General features: G+C 54.8%; 4 protein-coding genes across 4 annotated transcripts; 1 reads left to right on the forward strand and 3 right to left on the reverse strand.

Moving 5' to 3' along the window:
* Positions 1-1931: 1931 nt before the first annotated feature.
* Positions 1932-3162, reverse strand: FIBRA_02494 (uncharacterized protein; the record flags this gene model as incomplete). Its single annotated transcript, XM_012324354.1, has 6 exons — positions 1932-2046; positions 2100-2316; positions 2369-2420; positions 2482-2554; positions 2616-2669; positions 2720-3162. The coding sequence occupies 6 exons, from the start codon at positions 3160-3162 to the stop codon at positions 1932-1934; spliced, it is 954 nt and encodes a 317-aa protein (XP_012179744.1).
* Positions 3163-3750: 588 nt separating this feature from the next.
* FIBRA_02495 (uncharacterized protein) lies at positions 3751-4349 on the reverse strand (the record flags this gene model as incomplete). Its single annotated transcript, XM_012324355.1, has 3 exons — positions 3751-3849; positions 3909-4128; positions 4192-4349. 3 exons carry the CDS (start codon positions 4347-4349, stop codon positions 3751-3753), a joined length of 477 nt encoding a protein of 158 aa, XP_012179745.1.
* A 3186-nt stretch (positions 4350-7535) lies between these two features.
* FIBRA_02496 (uncharacterized protein) lies at positions 7536-11871 on the forward strand (the record flags this gene model as incomplete). The annotated part of the gene is made up of 5 exons (XM_012324356.1): positions 7536-8385; positions 8442-8844; positions 10592-10659; positions 10736-11548; positions 11615-11871. The coding sequence occupies 5 exons, from the start codon at positions 7536-7538 to the stop codon at positions 11869-11871; spliced, it is 2391 nt and encodes a 796-aa protein (XP_012179746.1).
* A 3735-nt stretch (positions 11872-15606) lies between these two features.
* Positions 15607-20385, reverse strand: FIBRA_02497 (uncharacterized protein; the record flags this gene model as incomplete). Its single annotated transcript, XM_012324357.1, has 19 exons — positions 15607-15645; positions 15701-15854; positions 15919-16062; positions 16123-16163; positions 16216-16397; positions 16457-16594; positions 16653-16922; positions 16987-17067; positions 17127-17196; positions 17255-17746; positions 17817-17910; positions 17971-18149; positions 18211-18320; positions 18377-18513; positions 18578-18648; positions 18708-18817; positions 19127-19289; positions 19915-20023; positions 20135-20385. 19 exons carry the CDS (start codon positions 20383-20385, stop codon positions 15607-15609), a joined length of 2835 nt encoding a protein of 944 aa, XP_012179747.1.
* Between the last annotated feature and the right edge of the window lie 3326 nt (positions 20386-23711).

Here is a 23711-nt window from a genome sequence, read left to right on the forward strand (position 1 = left end):
GGGGGGGGGGCCCGCCGCGCCTCCCGCTCCCGCCGCTGTGCGCAGATCGCGCAATCACGCGCAAATTAGGCGTGGGCGTCGCAGGTGCTTCGCTGTCATGGCTAATACCTTGTGTACTTGACATAACGGGATGCCGCGATGCGGAGGCGACACCACCAGGCAGGACGTTTCTCCGCGCGCGGATACATGGGACCCAGTGGACATGCCGCGATTAGCCCTCGACGATCGCGGGCCGCGGGCCAGGGACCACGATGCGCGCAGGGGGAGGTGGGAGGTGGGAGGCAACCGCAAAGACGGCAAGCAGAGAGAGTTAAGGTTCCGGGGGAACCATGCTGCAGGCGGTCGACGATCCACCGAGGCAGGCTCGTTCGAGCGGAATACATGCGTGCGCGTCTGAGAACAGGGCGTCCGCCTGGTCCCTGCTTGAACGAACGTGCATCCGGACGGCACCCGAAACAAGACGCGTTCGCTGCGCGCCCCGTGCGCCCAAGACGGCCAGCTGCAGAGTGCACGGCCAAGCTTCAGCCACTCTCACCGTTCCCCCCGATAGACCCTAGCATCGGGGATGATGATAACGGGAAGACAAGCAGGCTACCGTACTCACCGCTGTCAACCGCAGGCGTTATCTCCCCTCCCTCGCTTCCTGCGGCCAGCCGGACAGCAAGCCTTGAGGCCCCCAATCAAGGCATGAGCTCCGCAGACCACGGGGACACACACCGACTGGCCCCGAGCCTTCTCTCCCACTGATCCGGGCGCACCAGGGACGGACAAACGGTACGCCAGCACGCCAACTCTAAACCCTCGCTTCGGGAAGTCCCCCGCACTTCCTCCTGCGTAACGGCTGCACGGCCCACATCCGCATCGCCACGTCCCAGAGGGCTCGCGGACGCACTACGCACCGGTGCCCTCCGGCCGCGTCCCACTGTGCACCGCGCGACGACGACGATCGCGCGCTGCAAACAACACGCCGGTGCTCAGCTGCCCGCTGGCCCCCACCACTCGCGCGAGACACTGGCCTAAACCGCACCCAATGGAACCACGCACGCCCGCATCGCTCGCAGCGCTCCCTCCTGCGTGTACTTGATTGACGTACCTACTTGCCAATACGGGCGATCACCTCCCTCTCCTGGAGGCAGATGTGCATCCGCGGCCCAGGATGGGCCTGTGATAGGAAAATAGAGCCGCTGCAGGGTTCCCGCCGCTGGGGCCCTGTGTTACGGCATCCGGTCCTGCCTGCTCGCTCATTTGCTGGGGGTTTTGTCGCGGGTCCGGGGGCTTTGCGCTGGGACATGATGCACTGATGTGGCGCCGCGGCGGTGGTCCGTCTCAATCTGATCCCTGTCTGCAGATTCAGCGCCTTGGCTCTTGATTGCTGCGTAGGGACGAACGGCTGGCCGTCGTCGTTCCGCTGGACGCCTCCCCCAGGTATGTGGCGCACTGAAAGTTTGTGCTCCGGAACGTCGGGAGCATGTACATCAATGCTGAAACTTGTGCCACGGACACACGTAACGTTCGCACTGTCCCCTGGATCTATCTCGCTTACCGTCTTCAGGGTGTGAACCCTCTGTGCGTCAACCCTATCGCACTACCTCGTTGCAGTACATCTGAGCAACCTGAGAAACGCGTAATTAAACGCACCGTCAAAGACGTGAGAGGTCGAGAATCGAGAAACTTACCGGAATTCCGGTCGCGCTTCTGGCTGCAGCGAACTTCACGATCGCCCGAGTTTGTACCGACATGAGCACACCGAGCTACACATACCGTGCCAATCATGTGGGAAGCTCTTCACCCAAACCGCTCAGCATCACGCATGCGCAAACCGATGAGTCCCCGTAGGTGTGCATATTAGCAGATACAAACAAGAAATCCATTAAATATCGCTCATGGCCTGGCATCTTCGCCGATGGGTAAGTAAAATATCCCCCGCAGTCTCATTGCTTTTTGCCGGAAAGTTCTTTCTTGGCGGCCCTATCTGCCAGGCGAAGAGCACCGGAGATGTCTTTGCCAAGACGCCAGATGATGATGCTGGGGACAAGAAGCCACAGCCTGCGCGATGATATCAGCAAGATGCAGCAAAAGACAGCGCAATGGATGCGCACCCGTTAGGGATGACCCAAAGCACGATCAGATCCTGCAACGAATTGTGGCCGACCGAGCACCCATTACAGTAGTATTCCTGGAGCCAGTAGAGAATCGTTTTTGACAGCGTCATGACAGCACTAGCGAATCCGACAAGAGGCGCAATGGAGGAGCCCTTGACGTGCGCGAGGTAGAGATAGGCGATGTTCATGAGGTTCTCGACAATGTTGAGCAACGCTGCGACGTGGTCAGCCGGCAAAACCATGCACGAGTCGAAGGGGGCACTTACATTGTGCGTTGGGGAAACCGTCGCCTTCCTCGTACGCCTTGACACCATAGATCTAATCACAAACCGGGTGGTGACGCGCCGTTGCCAGGGAGAAACAAACTGTGGTAACGCACGTAGTCCACCTCCTGGTACAGCGCATACGGCTTCCAAAAATGGTGCAGGTCGCCCCCCACCATAGACCGCGGCCTATATGCGCGTCCCCCACGTCAAGCACACCGTCGACACAGCTATATCCGCGCGCACTCACCTGAGGAATAAGTACGTTGCGTCCCAGAATATCACCGGGATGGTAAGCGCGAACCTGAGGCTTCGTGTGAGTGCTCAGCGCTGCTAGACGTACGCGCCACGCACCAAAGAGATACCAAGAGGTGTGTTCTGACGGCCATTGCAGTCCGAGTCGCAGTCCGAGTGCGTCGTGATGGCAGGAGGGAAGAAAAGTGGGGCAGAGCTACGCGAAGTCTGCGGACGTAGCCACTCAGGGCGTGGGAACCAGCCGTGGTTGGCTGTGCGGGAACTCGTTCGATGTGCTCGCGCCGCTCTGGCTGGAGGTCGTCATGGCGCGGCGCTGGGCTCGAGCGCGAGCTGCACGAGCTGCCCTGTGCGCTGGTGCCCGGTGTCGGCGGCGAGCCTGGTATCGGCCCGTCGTATTCGAGATAATAGCACATGCCCGCCGTGGCGCTGCCCTGCTGGTATCCCCGCCGCCAGTGCGCAGTGGGCCTTTCGCGCGTGGCTTCCTGCAGCTGGTGCATCTCGAATTTGTCCGAATAGCTGGCCGAAAAGACTGCGCCGAACATGGGAGATGGCAGGCAGGATCAAGGCGCGGACGGAGGTCGGGATGACAACTCGCGGTTGGAACTTTGGAAGAAGTGTGGGTAGCCATGTTGGTGACGGAGAGCACAAAGAGCGGTCTGTGTGTTCCAAGTTCCGCGAGGCCACGGCTGTTGTGCGTGGCGGCCTGCTCCGAGCGGTCATCCTTTTCATCACAACAGCGGCAGGATCCTGCTTTCACGTCGAGTGTCTGCAATCAGCATCACCGCTCTTGCTTGAGCTAGACTTGATTTGTGTAGTGGAGCGGCGCTCTATCTCAAGATGCTGGTGAGTGGGAGACGGGTGCAGAATTCGAGGTTGCTGGACCACATCACTGAGCCGATTAATGGACGTTGGCTTCTCAGTGCACCACCTAGCTCGCACTGTTCAGTCATTTCGGAGCAGTCACACATGCAAGGCCAAAATCCTCAGAAGAATCAATCAATTCGCCGGTCAAGTTCACTCCCTTGACATACATGCCATTTTTGAATGTGCACTAAATCATAGGCAAAAAAAAAAAGCTATCGATACATTTTGACACCCTAGTTGCTAATAGCGGAGTATCCGATACTCCCTCAAGAGATGGTGATCTTCTTTGGCGTCGTCTCGGGAGTCGACTTTGGGTACGTCACAGTGAGGATACCGTCCTGCATATTGGCCTTGATATCCTCGCTCTACAACAGAAAATAGCGTCAGAATTACAACCGTCACGAAAGGTTCCCGTCGTACGCACTTTCACACCCTGAGGGAGCGGAATTGCGCGCTGAAACTTGCCGAAGCGGCGCTCGCGCACTTTATACCCGCCCTCATCGCGTTCGCCCTCCTCCTTGCATTCGCCCGCCACGCTCAGAACGCCGTTCTGCACACCGATCTGCACGTTCTCCTTCGAGAGTCCGGGCAGCTCAAACATTGCCCTCATCGTGTTGGCCTCCGAGTCTTCGTGCAAGTCCATCCTGCGCAGCCGAGCACCGGTCAGTTGTCCATGCAGAGATACAGAAGAGTCAACAAAGACGTACTTGGGCCTGAAGGACCGGGCAGATGGGGCAGTGTTTTCCATTCTCTGAACTTGGCGGTCGTCGGTGGATGCGGAGCGCGCAGAGAATGCATCATCGAACAAGCGATCAAAGTCAGCAAGGGAGTAGAAGGGCTCGTAGAAGAATGTCGAGAAAGACATGGGGAATGTTTGGTGTTTGGAGGTAGATGAGAGTTGAGCAAGGCAAGTTGTTTGAATACGTTCCGCTGGCGACAGCGTGCGGACGGAGTGCTTATATGCGCTGCGAGGACAGGGGCGCGAGCTTGTAGGCCGTGTATGTCGAATATTCGTGGATGGCCGACCGCCATCTGGAACATCATAGGACGTCTGCCAGGTGATTTGATAAGGTGGAGTGCAGAATAAACCAGACGCGTCAAGAAACCCCTAGAAGACCCTAGATCGCTCTACCGCGAATGCTCTACGTGCTGCACTAACTCTCTGGAATTTACTAGGTCCGTATATCGACATGAATGTTACTGGCTTGGGTATGCTACTCGTTCGCACAATATGCTACTGGGCGTGTTAAGGAGGCGGATTGGGACCGCTAGCCGTTGGGAATGTTCAAGTCGTCTGCATAACTTGAGACTATCGCGGTTTTTTTTGTTTCTGTTCAAACCCACGGACGAATAGGCTTGAGCGCAAGAGCAAATGGACCGTAAGGAGGCATAAGGGCCCCATAATAGTAGGTGGACAGTGTACTTGGTGCTACCGCGAATTGACCAGAAGAATCGAGATCCTGGACGAGCAGCCAAATAATGCCAAATAAGTGACGCATCGACAGTTCCTCTTTCTTCTCGCTGGACCCTGGTGAGTCTGCAGCACGGACGTATTTGACTCGGATCGCCCTGAAGGTGGGTTATGAAGACGAAAACGCTTCACATACATTTCTTCGGGCACAATATGCCACGAATGTTCTTCCCGTCCTCGACGAAAAAAACAGCTCGATTCAGTTCCCAATCTAAATGTCAAAATTTAGTAGGTCGAGAGGCCTTCCATTATCGCAAAGCATTTATCAGACTCCTCGTAGAGCGCGCGCACTGTGCGCAGACTTCATCTGCTTCACGCGCAATATTCCGACGAAACATGGCCCACACCCCGTGCATGTGCCTCATCATCCTCCTTGTTCAAGAGCAGTGTGGGCGCCGAAATGTACTGTATCTCATCCAATGCAGGCTGCTCCTCGATTTTTCTTATGATCGCCAACTCCGAAAAATCGAGCCTGAGCAAGAAGAGATCCGCCAATGCACGGTCTGGCATTCACATGGTGCTGTAGACGATTGAACCCTTTTTCGGCATCGCCTCTAATGATTGCGAGAGGGTCGCACTGCTAAGGACGAGGCGTCCCAATCCCTGGGGGAGCCTGTGGGAAGCGTAGTGGGCGGCCATCACCCTACCGTAGGAGCATCTGAGAACGTCGAATTGCCCTGGATGCAGAAGTGGCCGAGAAGATTGCCGAAGTTATCGGTCGACGACCTATAGTTTCTTCGGCTTGTCGAACAGGTGGGTGGATTTTCCGATATCGATCTGGTTATTCAACGACAGAGATGTTGAAAGATGCGGCGAGGGTGGATGGTGTATCATGTGGTGGTGAGGCAGTCCGGGATTTTGACAAGCCTGAAGTCGCACCAGGTTGACGTCGCACTTGACTTTGCGGGCTTTTCAAGAGTGCGTCCTTTCTATGGCATCGCAGTTGGCTCAAACAAACACTATTCTTTAGTTGCTCCTCTCGAATCATCCCCCGATGACCTGAATGAAACTACCGCCCGTGTCTGGTTGGTATGCGCGGATATGCCCATATCCCAGCCAGGTCCGGGTGGTGGCTTCGTACAAGTGTCGAGAGCATTCGTTTCTGGGATTACAGAATTCTTTGCGTGTGGTGGTCAGTGTCTGATTCTATTCGTATTTTAGCTGCTTGTATCCTCAGATCTCACCCCACCCCTTGTCTGAATGTCTTCCAGTAAGTCTGCATACCGTTCAGCATGCGTTGTGCTGATGACATTTTGATATTTGCATCTACCAGGGTGACACCGCATTAAGGCAAACACGGCTATATACTTCAAACCTGCTTTACTTGTTCATGGCTGTGCGTGATGCATAGTGCATCAAGTATGGTACCTCAACTTTGAGGCCCGAAGACTTGAGTGGGCGATACGTATGATGCGTCGTCCGCTCTCTAGTTGTTTGGAAATTTGTGAGCACGACGACTATGTTATGGTAGACTTGTGTTCAATCCCTCGTCGCATTTCCTGCACTTACCTGTTTTCAAAGGGACGTTGCCTCATTTCCACGAGAAAAAATTCTCCCTTCCATGCTTGTTCTCACAATTCTTACGTCTGAATCATTGAGACTAGAGACTAAGGCAGAGGCAAGGAAGACCATTTCCAGCGGCAGCGGTGGGTTCGTGCCACACATCGTGCAACGTACGCATTGCTAATACGCTCCGCACCACATTTGTATCCAGGAAAGGCTTGACATCTTTCGGAAGGACCAGAAGGCGTATCGCTTGGTGAGACGATCAAACAGATGCGTTGGGCAGTACAATACTGTGAAAAGGGCGACTCTCGCAAATGAATGAAGAAGCTGCCCCATGCGGACGCTCGTCCTTCGGTTTTGCATGTGGGTCATTGAGTAGTTGAATTGATGAATCTTTCTGCATGTGAGTGTCGTTTTTGAGTCGATCATCTTTCTCTATCTCTCGGTCGGACGCCCTTTTTCAAACGTTCTTGTACGACTTCTGTGTACCACATACGAAACTGTTGATACCAAGGGACCGGGCATAATGTAACGGGCAAGACCAGGCAATGAGGCTGAGCAGGTCAATACCGAAACGCTAGGTGTCGAGAGGGCGAACAAGAGTACGGAGGATTCGCGAACAAGGGTGCCAGCTACTGGCGTTGATTCCACGAGGGTACAGTGTGAGGTCTTTCAGACCTTGAAGTGCAAAGTTCTGGGTAGTGAGCCATACTGTACCTGTCTCCACAGCTGTATAGGGCACTGACTAAGTTACCTATCGTGGACAATTGATTGGTCATGCGGTGAATCAAAAGAAGCATCGCGTTCGCTCTAGTGGTTGCGCCGTGCGCACTCGATCAGAGCCCAGACCTGGTCGCAGTTGAAGTCCATGGCTGGGCGCCGAGACTGAGCAATCATTCAAATATGTACATCTCTCCCCATAGTCTCGCATGCAAACTAGTGGAGACTGTATCACCCCCAGTTGATGACAACATCACTCACCATTCGGACCACCATTCAGACCAATTTCCGAGGTAGGCGAGGTAATTATGAGCGGAGACGGTGAGCATGTGTGTTTCAAATGTTAAATGTACTATGATTTATCATCGTAAACGAGTAGATGACAGCGGACAGGGGCTAAAGCAGGGCGGAGAACAATGTAGCCCGTTCCCTAAGCAACCCATCGAACTTCCAGTCGAATTATGGTGGAAGGTCATCGACTTCACGATGGGCGACTTCTTGCATCTTGAGAATGGTGGGATCCGATTGCAAGAGCTTGCGACGGTGTGTTGGACATGGTATGCTCGATGCCATTCTAAATCCCTGGAGCGGATTGATATTGTGCGGAGAGACAAGAAGCAAGCGTATCGGCTGGTCAAAATATTAAACGAGCAACCCGAACGATACAAAGTCATCAAGAGGGTCAATTTCGCAAACAACAAGATCAATATGTTTGGCTCTCTTGCTATATGCATGGCAGGGAAACTGCCCCGAGTGGAGATACTAAGACTCGAAGATTGTGCGTGGGTCCCAGGGCAGTTGCATTGGCAGGTTTTCCTGCATGTGAATGCTGCATTCGGGTCGATTACTAGGCTTCATCTCCTCTGGGTCTCGTTCCCTTCTGCGACCGTCTTTGGACGATTTATCTGTGCTCTTCCACGCCTTGTCTCACTCAAATGTAGATTTGTGAGACTCAAAAGAGATACCATTGTCGCGAATAACGTGCTAATGTCAAGCTTCCCCCGGCTCGACGCCATTGATCTCTACGGCAGCAGTGATGTCGCCGACTTCCTCATTGCGACCAGGGCCAGCACTTATCTCCGCCACGTTACCTTCAGTGGACCTGATGCTCGAGAGGGATGCTCTACGCTGATCGCTATCACGGCCGATCCCCTCTCTTCCCTCCATTTCAAGCCAGAGATGAATAGCTTCGAGGAAGATACCGGTGTGTTCTAAAGTATATATTCACCGTACAATGCAGTGCCAAATATTATTTCCCAGCTTCAGGCCAGGACCTTCTTCCCGATCTCACGCCGGCCGTCAACCTGCGTCTTCTGTCCGTCTTTCTCGATGGCTTTGATGCGGACTGGTCCTTCCACCCGCGATGGCTAGCAGACGCCTTGCCTCCCGCCTCTTTGCCCAAACTAGCCGAGATCGAGATCATTGTACGCCCTCGCGATAAAGACAAGTGCGTGCAAGGCAGCTTCGATGATGTCAGCGACGACGCCTATGCACAGATTGATCGAATCCTCTCCGGACGTCAGTTTCCCGCCCTTCGGAAGATCACCTTCCACCTTCGGTGTACTGTTCGTCGTAGTGTTGTAATGAAGGTGTTGACCGCCGAGTCCTGGAAGATGCATCTTTCGTCGAAGCTTCCAACATTATATGCTAGTGGTCGGCTCTTGTGAGTTACACAGTGGTCGGCTGTTGATCTCAAGTCTTGGAATTACCAGTGCTTACATGACCCCTAGAACTCTTGTATCTATCCATGCATACTAGTTCTCACCCATGTTGCTCCACATCCCAATTTGACCTGGCTCTTGCCGCCGACAGCACTTTTGGCATTACCACGACACAACGCACCATTCATTCCCGGCACTGCTTACGGATGCTCGCTATCAGTCTCGCCCTCAATATTCGTTGCCAAGTACTAGATTAACCTATTTATGCGGATGTGTTACATCCAGATTATCTGGGAATCACCCGTAGCGCAAGCTGAATCCGCGTCCACGCATCGTGTAGCTGTTTTGCAAGAAGCCGTTCGTGTAGAATTACATCTATCCCGGGCCGGTCTTTATGCAGAACACCTTCTCATTTGTTCTAAGTATCGTAATCTTATCTTCGTATTTATACTCGCTGTAATATTTCTGCCGGACCGTTTTTCTCTGCGAGCGTGTCACTGGCAGATGTGAATTGTTGACGGTGAACGGCGAGTAGTCAGACAGACTGCTGGACGCTCCAAGACGTTCTCGAGACGTTCTTCAAGCCGCTAGTTGTGTCTACGTTGGTGAATTGTGACGAAGGAGTGATCGACAGCTGCCTAGGGGATCGACTGATACCGCGATACGCCTTAGTACTCGGGCTAAGTCAAACTTACAGACTGATCACTTTGATCGTTATCCTGTATCATCTTTTTTGCCTTGTTCCTAAACCTAACTGGGTGCTCTCGAGCATGAGATGGGCTATGCGGCCATGTGTCTGATTCGCGGCACTTCCAAGTCCTTTTCAGATCCAACACCTTGGCCTTAGATTCCTAATCTCAACACAGTAGAATCGCATAAGACCGCACAACGCAATGTCTGCAAGTTCTCATGGCTGAAGGATTTCCCCGTATATCATCTTATCGAACATGGAAGCAGGCTAGCGCGACGGCAACTCTTCAATATTCAATGTAGACCTCGCGCCAACCAGATGCTGGGCAGAGTGAGGGCGGTTGACACATTGACTCAGAGGTTCATCATAACGTTTTCACCTCCATTCATAATTTGACCTCGAGAAGCATTTGCAAATATCAGCTCCCTGGTCGCCACGAGAGGGGAGGCAGGCTACGTATATCGTCCTTAGCACCAAGACGCTTGACTCGTTCAGTCGATCGACTCGCGTGCATGCAGTAAACGCCTGACATCATGATACATTCTTTTAGGTTAACGTCCCGCTATCTGCATAAAAGTGCACTCGTTTGCTAGGTGCATTCTGCCGACTCTGACATGCTAGGTACTGCTTTTCAGATTCTCGTCGCCAGCCAGATAAATTCTGCAATGAGTGCAAGCACGCGCACTTATGGCCTACCATATCCTGGATTCTTAAAGTTGTGCTTGTGCCAGTGCGAGCTCAGTCGGCAGCACCTGACACATGGTTCTGTGTGACAATGTTTCCCACCCGGTTGGCATTTGTATATGGGGCAGGCACTAGACGATACACATAGACAGATACGCGCCGGGGAGTGTGGTTTGTATGTACTCATTGTTGCTTTTGCGGAGTTACTGGCCCACTAAATGACCAGCTCTGCTATTCACGCCATCCTCTGCATACTCTCCAATGATGCCCTTGTGGTGCATGGCTGTAATTTCGTATCTAGCTCTAATCATGCGTGCTTGCATGCGCTTTTGTCCATGGAAAACTAGGTTCAATTCACCTCGGACTCCACATAGTGTTCAAACCCACGGATCACCGTCTGGACTAAATGTCGACACTGTTGAGAATCTTCCGAGCGGAGAAGGTGAGTACACACCATATACATCAGTCTACACTGGCATCCAAAAGTGTACAAATAGATAACGATGTACATTCCTCAGTGTCTGTTCTCGAAGCCTCTGGACAACCATCTGATGTCCTCCCTAAATATCCGACCCAACTCCCGGTCGAGTTATGGTTGACCATTATTGATTTAGTGTTGGACCATTGCTGGCATAGCTGGGATTACCAAGACCAGCTGCAGAAGCTGTCGATGGTTTGTCAAGGGTGGCTTGCTCTCTGTCGCTTTCGTGCCCGGGAGAAGGTTGATGTCGAGGATTTGGACAAGAAAGGGATATTCCGATTGATCAAAGGACTAGAAGAGTATCCCGAGCGATACGATGTCATCAAGACGGTATCTTTCTGGAACCCATACAAGATCGATGTCTTGGGGTCGTTTGCTGTACGCATGGCTCGGAAGTTGCCTCGCGTCGCAACACTCAATCTTGTCAATTGCGACTGGGTTTCTGGAAAGCTGCACCCACAGATTTTTTTGCATATGAATGCCACATTTGGATCGATCAGCACCCTCGAGCTTGTTGGAGTCTCATTCCCCTCTGCAGCTGTGTTTGGGCGGCTTATCGGCGCCCTCTGCCGCCTCTCCATCCTTAAATGCTTTTCTGTGAAGTTTGCGAAGTATGGCATCGTTGCGGATACGGTTCGAGAGTCACGTACGCCCACACTCGTTGCCGCCTATCTGGACCAGAGTAGCAGCGTCATGGAGTTCCTCGGCATGGTCTCAATTGGCGCTCACCTCCACCATCTCAGTTTCGATGACTCTGACCGAGAGAAAGGCGCGAGGATGGTCGCTGCAGCCGGAGAGTCGCTCTCCTCCCTGGACATTCAGCTACAGAACCCAATCGATAATTCAAATAGTACGTCTTCGAAAAAGGTCTACTTTGCAATACAGCATAATGTTGGTTAATGTTCTCTTACCGCAGATGCTCTTCCAGATCTCACACCAGCTGTCAAGTTGAGTGCGTTGTTGGTTGATCTCGATCTCAAAGACTTGGGCTGGCTAGCAAATATCTTGTCTCATGCTTCTCTACCCAAGCTAGTCGAACTTCAGATCGTCATAAAGCTCGATGCTCGTGAAGGGGAGCATGTACTAGATGTGCTTGACAAAATCGAATACAATTGTTGTGAACGGATCGATCAGGTCCTCTCCACACGCCAATATCCCGCCCTCAAGACATGATCTTTCACCACCGGTGTAGGGTCAATTCTCGCAGCGAAGTTACAAATGTGATATCTGCTGGATCTTGGAGAACACACGTCTCGTCAAAGCTTCCGAAAGTGAAGGCCAGTGGACGGCTCTTGTGAGTAAATGCGCTTACCGTCTATTGACTCTCGGTGCCAGCTTTGAATATACTAAAACTCATGCATTTGTCTAGCACCTCAGTATCTGTTGAAGTTCTCAACGAATAACATCACTATGGTCTTATTTGACACGGCACTGTTCATGGAAGCGCAGGCGTGTCATTTTCTCTACCAGTCTCACATGCGGCCTGTGCTCACGTCCTCAAACACGATGATACCTCCACAAATACGGGTTCTAGACTTTTCATCGCTGATCGTCTCATAATTTTATTGCCCCAACACCGTCATTTGGAATCCCAATATTGCCACGCTGCTATTTATTATGCAAAACAACCGGAATGCGCCGTTATCTTCCAGGATGGCGCATATGTATCATTGCGGTGGGACCATGAACCAGCAAAGAAGATGGGAGTCCCAGAGGACCTACATGTTCATGCCGATGCCTCAGTTCCCCAGCTAAAGTGGCTAGCCGCACCGTTCACTATGTTCTCCCACTTAATCACAGATTCGTGCCTCTCTACACTAATCATGCAGCCTATTATGTCTTCCCCGGTATTAACTGATAACCTGAACCTATTCTTGCGAGGTATTGAATCGACACCATGAGCAAAGCGTGGTGTCCGGACACGCGCCGTACATGCGCCGGGAGGGATCGCGATTTCTCTCAATTTTCGGAGCCCGAACATTGAATTGTTATGTTCGGGCAACAAACATAGCAGATCGATAGCCTCTGATTGGCCTTTTTGCAGCGTTCCTTTCATATAAATCCAGCCGTGTGTTTGGAGATCGAAAATTGGAGGAAAATAGAATCTCCCGCAGCCAGTTTCCGGTGGATGTTCATCTACCGAACTTCGGCAATTGCTCGCGGTGCGACTTGATTTAGGAGTAACCATCTACTCCTTTTGAACGGAATTGGTTCTTGCCGCAGATGTTCGAAGAGTAATTCAACATGAGGTTCGCGCATTTACCACATGCCGCAAATGCATTTGACGGAAATGTGGAAATATACAGGAGCCTGCTTTAAAGTGCAAGATGAAGATGCTGAGTGTTCTAAACTGAAATCGGGTCCCATCATTATTTCAACCGTCGTAGAGAAGAGCGTGAGTAAACAATCATACCATCCTATAAATCCTAATCTCACAGAAGTCCCAGGCATTAAACTTGACGCCTCTCGCACTGACCCTGCAGGATTTCGCACATACCTAACTCGAGTCTGTTGTTGGTGTGCACATGTCAAATTTGCTCTTTATATCCACCTTTCATACATGGCGATTCATAGATGTGCCTGTTGTGCATCTTGCCCCAATTATTTGCAAATGAACGACAGAGGGCTACAGCTGTGCAGTCCAACCGTGACAATTTGTAATGAATCAGTGCGGCATCGAGGCTTCATACACTACACCTCAAGAAGCCACCCATTTTCAGAGTGCTTCAAGCTGACGCCGGTCATAGCTTGGATGGTCGACGTCTGACACTTATGCCTGGCTTAGGTGCCGAATTTATAACATCGGGTCCGGATTGCACGATGTTCTCGCGCACATCTGCGCATGCACTTGAGGCCCAAGGCAGCTCCTGCGCAGAACAAGCATGTGTTTCATGCCCTTTCTTCGTTGCGTGTTCTGCAACTCGGTACCGCTCAAGGAACTCTGAGATGGAATCAGCGTGTCAAATTCGCGTGCCCTTCAGCCTATTTCCCGTTACCCGTTTACGAGAAGCAGCTTGACCACGCTTCTTGTGTTTTATAGATGCCATGTTCCGTTCAGACGCACCTTCCACAACGCTTGACGTCTTTCGGCATGTCTGTAGGACATCCATCATGGCTACTGGCAGATGTACACCCTCAGCCGATTATGTCGCACCAGCTCGCTGATACCGACCGTAGATATCTTTTGTATGGATCACCGTTATCTGACCCTTCCTTTTTCTATTGGGAATGAAGATTCCTTTATTCATACCCGGTGGGCCAGTCGGTGCGATGGCTTCCTAATTGAATTGCTTTAAATTTACATTCACTTCTAGTACCGAAGTAAGTTGGGCTCATGATAAGGGCACAGCCTGTAGGCGATGTATCAGATAAAATTCACGAGTACGTCAGTAGCGGCAGCCTGATACCCTGATTTTGGATTACCCATTAGCTATAGCGACCTTAGCGGTGTACAGCCTATTAGGGAACCACGCCTCTCATTTGATGCGACACGACCTTCGCACCTCTCAAATCCGCTAAGATACATCTCAATTTAGCCGGTCTGACGATGGCCCCCCGGCTCGAAAGATGCCAGTGGATATATACATTCTAATTCGTTTGAACCGAGTACTACACGGTTCGTGTGAAGGGAGAGATGGGGAGAGGTAGTACTCCGCGAGCCGTCGGGAGATCTCCCCCTCTTCCACCTCTCCCGCCTGAGCAACTGAAGGGTTCGCGATGATGTCAATTTCGTGTGCACACCGACGACGATTGCTACGTTGGGATCAGACACGCATCTCACCCATTCTGTTTGTCGCAGTTCCGGGCCCGACGCACCCCACGCGCATTCACGATCCACGGTGTCCCTCTTGTCCCCCCTCTCTAGATGTAGATATTTGTAGTAGTACACATGGAGCATCAGCACAAGGTGCACGAGGACATGATACATCACCATTCTGCCTTTCTCAGACTGATTCAAGCCTATTCATAAAACGCTCAGCATCATGATGCCTTCGGCACAGACGTCCGAAGCCTGACAAGACCCTGAACGATGATAGATGAGCAAGAACCGAGTCCGCCGTGCTAGGTGCATGCTGTACACATAGATACCGCCGTTGGCTGAATGCGCCCAAACGCGGCCGCATACGCTGAGGTTCCGTCGCCCGGAGCGCTATCTGCAGACTGAACGCCAAGTGACCGCGGCCACTGAGTGGGAGCCTCGGTGTGCGCGTTGATCAATTCGGCACGCACTTCTGATACAAGGGCGGGCTCACTTTCCGCTATGCCCATGTCGAAACGTTGAAATATGTAGCCTTCAGGCCTTCAAAGCTTCAGCTTCAGGCCTCAGCATACCTCAGCATTCCAAAACGACACAAACTTAAATTAGGTTCCGGCATCTCTCTAGCGCGTAACGTCGCATACCACGAGCCCAGGGCCCGTTTAAGACGAAAAAACAAATAATCCGCGATGAAGGGTTCTATTCGTGATTGCAATGGAGAATACCAGATTTGCAGCGGCCACGGGACACATATAAAGGGAGACAAAGGGGGAGGGAAACACAAATACTAAAAAGGGAAACAAAAACTATAAATCGAGTTTAAGCGCAAGCGTTTCGGTCCGTTCAACAGCAACCGCCATGCGAAACATGCGAGACTAGATTGAAGCTAGGAAATAAACAATGGTATGCGACGAGGGAGATAGGCTGCGAGGGCGGGTGGCAGGAAGGGGGAGGCGGGGCTGTTCGCGCATCAGCCTCGCTGGACAAGGAGCGAACGAGAGCGCGACACGGTACACAGCAAACGAGCGTGGGTAGGGATAGTCCGAAAGCAGCCAGAGTGTCCGTCTGTCCGGATGGTATAGCGGTCGGTGGTATGTGCATGAGGGAGCAGGCGCACGTATATAGCCTGAAAGGTCGTCACGACATGGCGATTAATATGAGAAGACCATCAACCATGGGTTGAGCACGATCTGCGCCCCGCGGCTTCAGCAGACATTTACAATAACAATACGAAGCTGAACTCACCGGGTACAATATATGGCAGCCGACCATGAGCGCCAGAGGGAAGATGACGGCCCATGCAGACCCATTAATCTGCCACGCCACAGGCAGCAGATTTGTGCTGAGGATGACCATGGTGGCCACGAGAATGAAACTACATGTCCACGGGAACCAGAAGCTACGCGGCGCGAACGCCACCGAGTCAGCCCTAATAACCGAACAATGTAGCAGGCTGAACGTACCGCTTGAGAATCTTCGGAATCTCCTCAAAGAAATTTGATCGCTCGACTTCCTTCTTCGTCGCACCCCACGTCATGTTGTACGAGAACAGATGCGACAGAACGGCTTGACTGATAGGGATAGACAAACCACCGAAGAAGAAGAAGCTGGGCGTTCGAGAGTGAGCGATAAGCGAACACAAAACAGGCCAGAAGCTAGCGACTCACAAAAACGGAATCCACATGACGTTGATGAGGAAAGACATGACCTGTACACCCAGTCAGCACCAAACTCAGCAGACGTACCCAAGCGACACTCACAAGGGGCCCTTCGCCGAGACGATATTGGAGCAGGGTGAAGCCGATGTTACCAGTGCCGATGAAGACGACGGTGGTCGCGAGCCAGATTTCGAAACTGTGCATGTAAAACCCGTCAATCTCGAGCTGCCACCCGAGGATGAAGTAGTTGATTGTCGAGATTGTGAGCGCGCCCGCGAGACCGTCTGCACCGTGCCCGTCAGTGCCTGCCTCGCGTGCGAGGAGTATGGCGGTATAAACTCACAGTACGAGAACATGTACGCCATCATGGACACCTTGTAGTGGATTGGGGCGGAACACCACATGAACTTGTGGATCTGGGGGCTGATCGGGCCTTTGCGCCACCACTGAGCGATGGGGTTGAACAGCAGCTCGCTACATCCTGCACGCACCCATCAGCACATCACGCAGACAGACAGCGCGGCCGCCAGATTACGCACCGTACGCATATTTCTGCCATCGGTTCAGCTCGTCGTCACACGTGAGCGACACACCCTCCTTGAAGCCACCAAGCGAGTATGTCGCCCACCGAATGATGAATCCGCGCATCTGGAGACGCATGGCCATGTCGAAGTCTTCAGACACGTTCGACTCGGACCAGATCTTCTCTTCGCCGTCAGCCGGATCGATGAACGCAGCGTCCTGGACGGCTCTCCAGCGCAGGAAGGCATTGTGTCCGACAAAGGGGGCAACCTCACCGTTCGCACAAGCTAGATGCGGAATAATTAGGATACGTGAGCGAACACACCCACCCAAGTGAACGCAGACACGTACTGTACGAGATACACTTGTTGATACGGCGTGTGAAGTAGGCAATACCGTTCTCCCAGTAATGGTGGGCGACCTGCATGACATCTACGAGGCGATCCACATCGCGTCAGCTGCGCCCCCGTCGCACACGCAACATCACGTACCGGACTCGTGCTGGATGGCGCCCACGTCCGGGCACTCGGCCATCTCTCTTGCGGCATCACGCAGACAGTCCTACACACACGCCCGTCAGCGCACGCCCCCCCAGACACAAAGCAAGCACCGCACGCACCTCGGGCACGATCGTATCCGAGTCGACGATGAGGATAATCTCGCCAATACGGCACGCACGACCGTTCGCAGCCCACGGGCGGAAGCGCCGCCCACTGGCCTCGTACATCTCGTCGATCGCCAGCTGCAGCGCCTTTTCCTCGAGCTCCCAGTCGTCCATGTTCACCTTCTCCGCGTCCTCGTCACCGCCGACGTTCACAACGCTCGCGTTGCCCCCATCACGATGCTGGTACTGCATACCGTAGCGCTGCTCTTCGTGCGACGTGCGTGGTGAGCGCGGGCCGCGCTCGCGCTCCTGCGCTTGCAGCGTCTCGAGGTGCTTCTCCGCGAGCAGCGACAGCTTCAGACCGTAGTTCATGTTCGACGCCTTCTTGAACCGCCCCGCACGCTTGAACCCGTCCGGCGCGTCATCGTGCTTCGGCCGCGCGACCCAGCCAATGCCGTGGTTTGCGTAGTACGCAATACGTGCATCACGCTCCTCAACCGGCAGCAGCTGCAAACGTCGTACACGGGATCCATTAGCGCCCCGTCGTGAGATCAGAAAAAAACCACACGCAACGCACCCTGAGACCGTCGTCATGGATCAGAATAGTTGACGTCCCGCCCTGGCGGGCGTACGTCTGCATACACTTTTTCATTGATTCTATTGATGGTGCTCTGTCATAGTGCGTCAGCATCTGCCACATGCCACATGCACACCGCAGAAAAGCGACTCACAAAACGCTCTCCAAACTCTCCTTATACACGGGCATCTGAAGGGTAATGTGTGGCAAGTTGTTATCCACGAGCTTATTAGGGCGCGGCTTCACAGCAGAATAGTACTTCGAATTCTCGTGGTACTGTGCGATGGGGCCGATAGCCATGGAGACGTTCTGAATGATCTGGATGGCGAAAAACTGCAGCACCAAGGACCTTCAGCGCCCATATCTCAGCATCAGCGCCCACAGGCCAACGTACCAAAGAAACAGAGAACAGCAAGGGCATCAATGCGCACAGCGCGAACCGCTCGTAGTTGTTGTCGAGTTCCCACTCCTCTAGCAGGGTCTTCAAACCGTTGCCAATGAAGTCTGCCCACAGTTCATCAGCATTACGCATACATCTCCCAAACACAACGACAACGCACAGATGGCCATGCCTGCGGCTAACCCGTTGTAGATCGGCGCATATAACAGCGTGGGACGCTTCGAGGGTCCGAGCTCGTCTAGCGCTGCGCCCATCTCGTCTTGGATGATGATCGTCTTCTTGCGACCGTACCATGTCCTGTTGCCACATCGTCAGCGTCCATCGCAACATCAAACCACCAAACCGCCGAAGCGCAGCTCACCGGACTGTCTTGGTCTTCACGCCGTTGTTCTCCGGGTTGAGGCTCTTCTCGACATCGCTTGGCATGAGCTCCTACAGCTCACCGCATCAGCACGGAATCCCGCCTAGCATACAGTCGCTACAATACCCACCATACTCATGCGGCCCATTCCACGGGGAGTACCCGGAGGGCCCGGTGTGCCCGGGACACCAAGTCGGCGGCCAGATGTCCGCGACATCATAGAGTGGCCCGAGATCGACCCTGCATAAGAAAACGTCGTCAGCGCCTCGGCCGAACATCAGTAAGGAAACGTGTGCGACATGGGCGTTTGTCTGGTGTATTGGCTGGGGTAGGTTGGTGTGAGGAAGCATATACAACGAAATGGGCAGGGTAAAATGCAGTACGTAGCTATCATACTGCGACAGAATGGAACGGTGGCTACGAAAGGGTGAGTGGGAAAATACGATAGCGACTGCGCAGCCACTGCGTGTGCAAGACCACTGCTACTACTACTACCGCGGCACATGGGCAGGGAGGAAGGGGCGTGAGAACATGTTGTGCGCAACTCACCATGGATACTGTTTGGATGACTGCTCGAGCTGTTGGCATGGCTCGCGCCTGCACTCGGCCGTGAACGCCAGAGGAGCTTGATGAGGCGCTCCTCGAACTCTTTGGACGTCGGGATAATGCCATCTATCGAGTCAGACCAGATGACCATCACACGCTCATCGCGCTGAAGGGAAGTATTGTCAGCGATAATGAGCAAAATACAGGGAAGCCCAACGAGAGATGGAAGGGACCACTATTCTAGCCTGAGCGTCGGCGCATACACCGAGATCGTACCCAAGAACTGGGCTCGATCGTCAGCCTTGGCACAGCCTCCGAGTGCGCAAGCCCTGGTGTGATCGACACTATTGCGCCAACAAGACATGGTCACAAGCAACGTCATACATTCCGTGCTCGACGAGTGGTCTCTGACGTTCGAACGGACGAGGGATGGAGTTCAGGCAATTCAGTCAACGACGATAATAGCTCCAGCGCTCAGGGAACACGATGGCGCCTATCGCAGACCACGCCGTCGTCGCAAGTATGGAAGGACACAGGGGCGTGCACCATCGCCGGCGGCGCAATACAATACAGGGAGCCGAAATGGCACGGGTGTTGCGAGGAGGTGCGAGCGGAGATGCTCGAGCTCTTCGACTGTACGGGAGCAGATGGTATCCCATCAAACCCTGCCTGGCAACAGATACCGCGCAGTATCTGCCACGGCAACTGCGCCGTACATGCAAGAAAAGAAACACGAGCGCAACGACGAGAGTGCGGCATGCAATAGAGAGGCGGGACAGGACGGGACTCACAATGAAGGCAGCGCTCTGCTCCTTATCCGCGGTGGGGAGGTCCATCATCGTCTCGATGATCTGGATGCGAGTGTTGGCGTCGACATAGATGGAGCGGTCGTCGGGGCCCCTGCGTCGAGAGGATATGTTAGTACGAGCAGACGAGGGCGTGTTGCGACGGCGGCAGCCCGATAAGGCATGCGGACGGGCGGGCGGCAAGTGGCATGGATACGGGACTCACACTTCAGAGAGGGCAGCGTGGACGGCAGCGCTGCGAACCTTGACAGCGACGGCGGGGTTGAGAGCGGAGACGGCGGCCTCGAAGGGCTCGAGGGCGAGGTTCTCGTAGGGGAAGACACGGAATTCGGGACCATTGTCGACACGGAGGGCGACACCGGCAGAGAGGTTGTCCTCATTTGGGCGGAACCAGGCGTCGCCCTGGGTCTGCTTGAAGATGTGGTGGAGGAAGGCATCGTAGCGGTCGTAGTCCATCCTGGGCTCGCGCTGCGGGGGTCACTGCCGTCGAGAGAGTGGGACGGGCAGTGAGAGGCGGGCGGGAGGGAAGGAGCGGGGGGAGAGGTGATGGTGGTAGTGGTAAAAGAAGGGAACGGCGCGACACGCCAAGTGGAGAGGAGGAGAGGAGGAGGAGAAGTTGCGGTACTCGAAGCTGCAAGGAACGAAAGGAAACGAAAAGAGCGTGCGTCGCGCTGTCCGGCCGCAAGTGGAGCTTATCCCCTCAGACGCCCGTCTCCTCGCCTTTTTCCCATCCCCCTTCTCCCCCGGGTCCCCGGCCACTCCCCGGCCGACCACTGCGCACTGCCCTCCCCGCCGCCAGCAGAGACCCCAGCCCGCCCCCGACCCCGACGTGACGTCGGTCGCGAGGTGGCAGGCCCGCCTCCTCGGGCGTCGACCTGAGCCACAGACCGCCGAGACGGCTGTGCCCTGTCTTATCTCTCTAGCCGTAACATTGCGCCCGACGCTTCGCAGCCGAACAGCTGCCCTGCGCTATCTTTGCGTCCGGCCTGCGCGCCGGCGCGGCGAGCCTGCAGCACTCGCGCACAAATAAATCCTGCAGAAATGCGCCGTCGCGCACGCCTCGTTTCAAACTCGATCCCAATTTGCAAGTCAATTCCACCTGCGCGCGTCCCTGCTCCACCGCACCACAGGCTTGGCGGCGATACGCACAGACCGCACCCTCGCCGACTGCGTCACGCCAGCGAAACACGAACAGCGTCCGTCCCATGTCAGTGCACCATGACGCACACAATGACGCCGTCCCCGGACACATCGTCCTGCGATTTATCAGACTCGTTCACGCGCAACGCCGCCCTTGGACACCCCACCGGCCCCGAGGTTTCTCCCCCCCGCCCGGCTGCCGGCGATCGGCCGCCTTGAAGGTGGACGATCAGATCGTGTCGTCGTGTTTGGCGCGATCAAATGGCAATGGCCGTGCCGGCCATCAGCAACGCGTCGTTCCGGGGTCCTGTGCTGCGATTGGCCCTCGAGGGTCTGGACTGTGCGGTGACCACTCGCCAATTTTAATGACAGCAGGCGAGGATTTGTAGGCTCCTCGCAGGCCTGGACAGCGATGGCGACGGGCGGGCCGCGGTGTCAGCCTGTGTGACATCGGGTGCACGTCGGGTTCGTGGTCAATGCCCAGCTCTTGCTCTGCCAGGACCGTTCAATTCGGGACCTGTGGTCGTGTAATCATTACGGTGGGTCTCCAACCATTTCTACCGAATATTATCGGATACAACAGCACTCCATGTCAATCGCTTCAGGGTCACCACAGACACGATGACGCGCCCGTAATACACAATACGCCCCACCACCCGCTAACGAGCAGCGCAAGCTCTCCTCGCTTGCGTTTAAAGGACGGCCGCTATGGCATGGATCGGGAGCGGGCAGACAGATTTCTTATAACGCCAGCGTGCGGCGTCGCCCCCGTAAGACTCGGACGCCTGCCCGCCACTCGCCATACGAGCAGCCAGTCCCGCACGTCGGTACGTAGTCGCATCCACTCGTCGATGTGCCATCGATTCACTGCTGCAGTAATTCGACACCTCGCAGACGTCGACAGGGCATTCCTCGCGATGCCCAGCCGCGGAGCCAGACACCCGCCGATGCTCACTCAGCCTATTTGTATTCCGCATGAATCGAAGCTTTACCGCCCACCGGTGTCCACACCCCTCCCGCGGCGCGCTCTACTCGGCGCACAATTCGCGCTGTCCTATGGGTCCGCTGCACGCGTCGGCGGTTGCACCCCGCCGTCGGGCGCGGACAGCAGGAGATGCGAACGGCCCACCGCAAGTCGATCGCACATCCGGTATCACACACAGCGTCTCCCTTGGGCACCCCGCCTCGCCGTCTCGTGCTCGCAACCGCGTCGCGACCCAGCCTCTCGACGCTGTACCCGTATGAACCTCACGCCCCAGGCCTCACAGTATTCGAATGAGTCATCTCCGCGCGCAGGGCCCACACACCGCGGCAGACCTCCGCGTGGGCTCGTCGTGTAGCTTGCATGAAGCTGAACACAGGCGGCAGACTGTCCTCGCGCGCGAAGCCATTTTCCAATATTATTTGTGTTTGTTACACGGCAACTGCGCTGGTACTATGACAGCCAGGCCCGATCGTGATTAGCAGCCGTGCGGCGGTGCGCACGGCGAGCGCGCAAACATGTACTTGTAACTTATCGCGGCGGAAGTCCTGGCCTGCCTGGCGTGCGCGGAGGACGCTGGGTGGTGATTATTATTCATGCTTGCGGAATGATACATACAAGTGAGCATCTGTAGCAATCAATTCGACACCCCGTTTCAGGCGGTCGCAATGGAGTGGGTGCGACGAGGCCAACTACGATCATGATCGTAGAGAGTCTGTGATTTTGGTATCTGAGGTTCCTGAACGGCGTGAGCTTCGTCGTGAGCTGCGACGCTGTGTGCAGTGTCCGTCACGCTGTCATCTTGGGGTCGCAGACAGCGTCCCCCGCATGCTCTAAGCGCAGTGGGAGAACCGTGCCAAGCTGGACAACAGCCGTCTCAGGCCCGGTGCGCCGCTGATGGGCCGGAGGCATCGCCAGCATATGTATTATTTATAACCAGCAGTGCGGGACCCCGGAGAGGCCTACGTACGCTGTGTGGACGAGCGGGCGCCAGCGTCAGGAACGGGGGAGCAGGGAATACGTTTAATGTCAAAGTCGAGGCCCGTCGCGGGGTGACGTCACGGCGACGGACGTGCGGCGGCGGTGCGATCCCGGGTTACGTGACCGACGACGCAGCGAAGGAGGAGAGCGCCGCCGCGGCCAGGGCGCACCGTGCTGGTCTCCCGCTGTGGGTCCGCGGCCGGCGAGCAAGTCGGCGTGCGGAGGGTGAGCGCGCCGGACGGAAGCGGGTGGCGTGGGAAGACGCGCCGTGCCGCTGTGCTGCGCGACGAGGGAACGTCAGGGCAAAGGCAAGAGGCGAATGCGGTGTGGGGCGGCGGGCAACAGTCGGGGGGGCTTATCGGAGCAGGCCCCGGACACCATCGGGAGATGCCAGCGGGCAGGACCCGGGACAGAGGGGAGCGTGGGAGGGCCGGTGGGGGAGATGAAGGAGGCGCGGGCGGGGGTTGTCGTTGCTCTTTCCCTCTTCCTCATCGCTGCTGTCGGGTCTCTCCTTCTCCGTCCAGCAGAATCTCTCATCCTATCAGTTTTTTCAGTAAGCCGCCGCGCAGCCACACTCGTTTTCCCCCCACTCACTTGCTCGCTCTTGCACTCGCCTCATCGCTCCCGCAAATCGCACCTCTTCTGCCGGCATAAAACCGAAGCCTATCTACGCCTTTTT

The sequence above is a fragment of the Fibroporia radiculosa genome, assembly GCF_000313525.1.
Source record: "Fibroporia radiculosa TFFH 294 genomic supercontigs, scaffold1318, whole genome shotgun sequence".
NCBI lineage: Eukaryota > Fungi > Basidiomycota > Agaricomycetes > Polyporales > Fibroporiaceae > Fibroporia > Fibroporia radiculosa.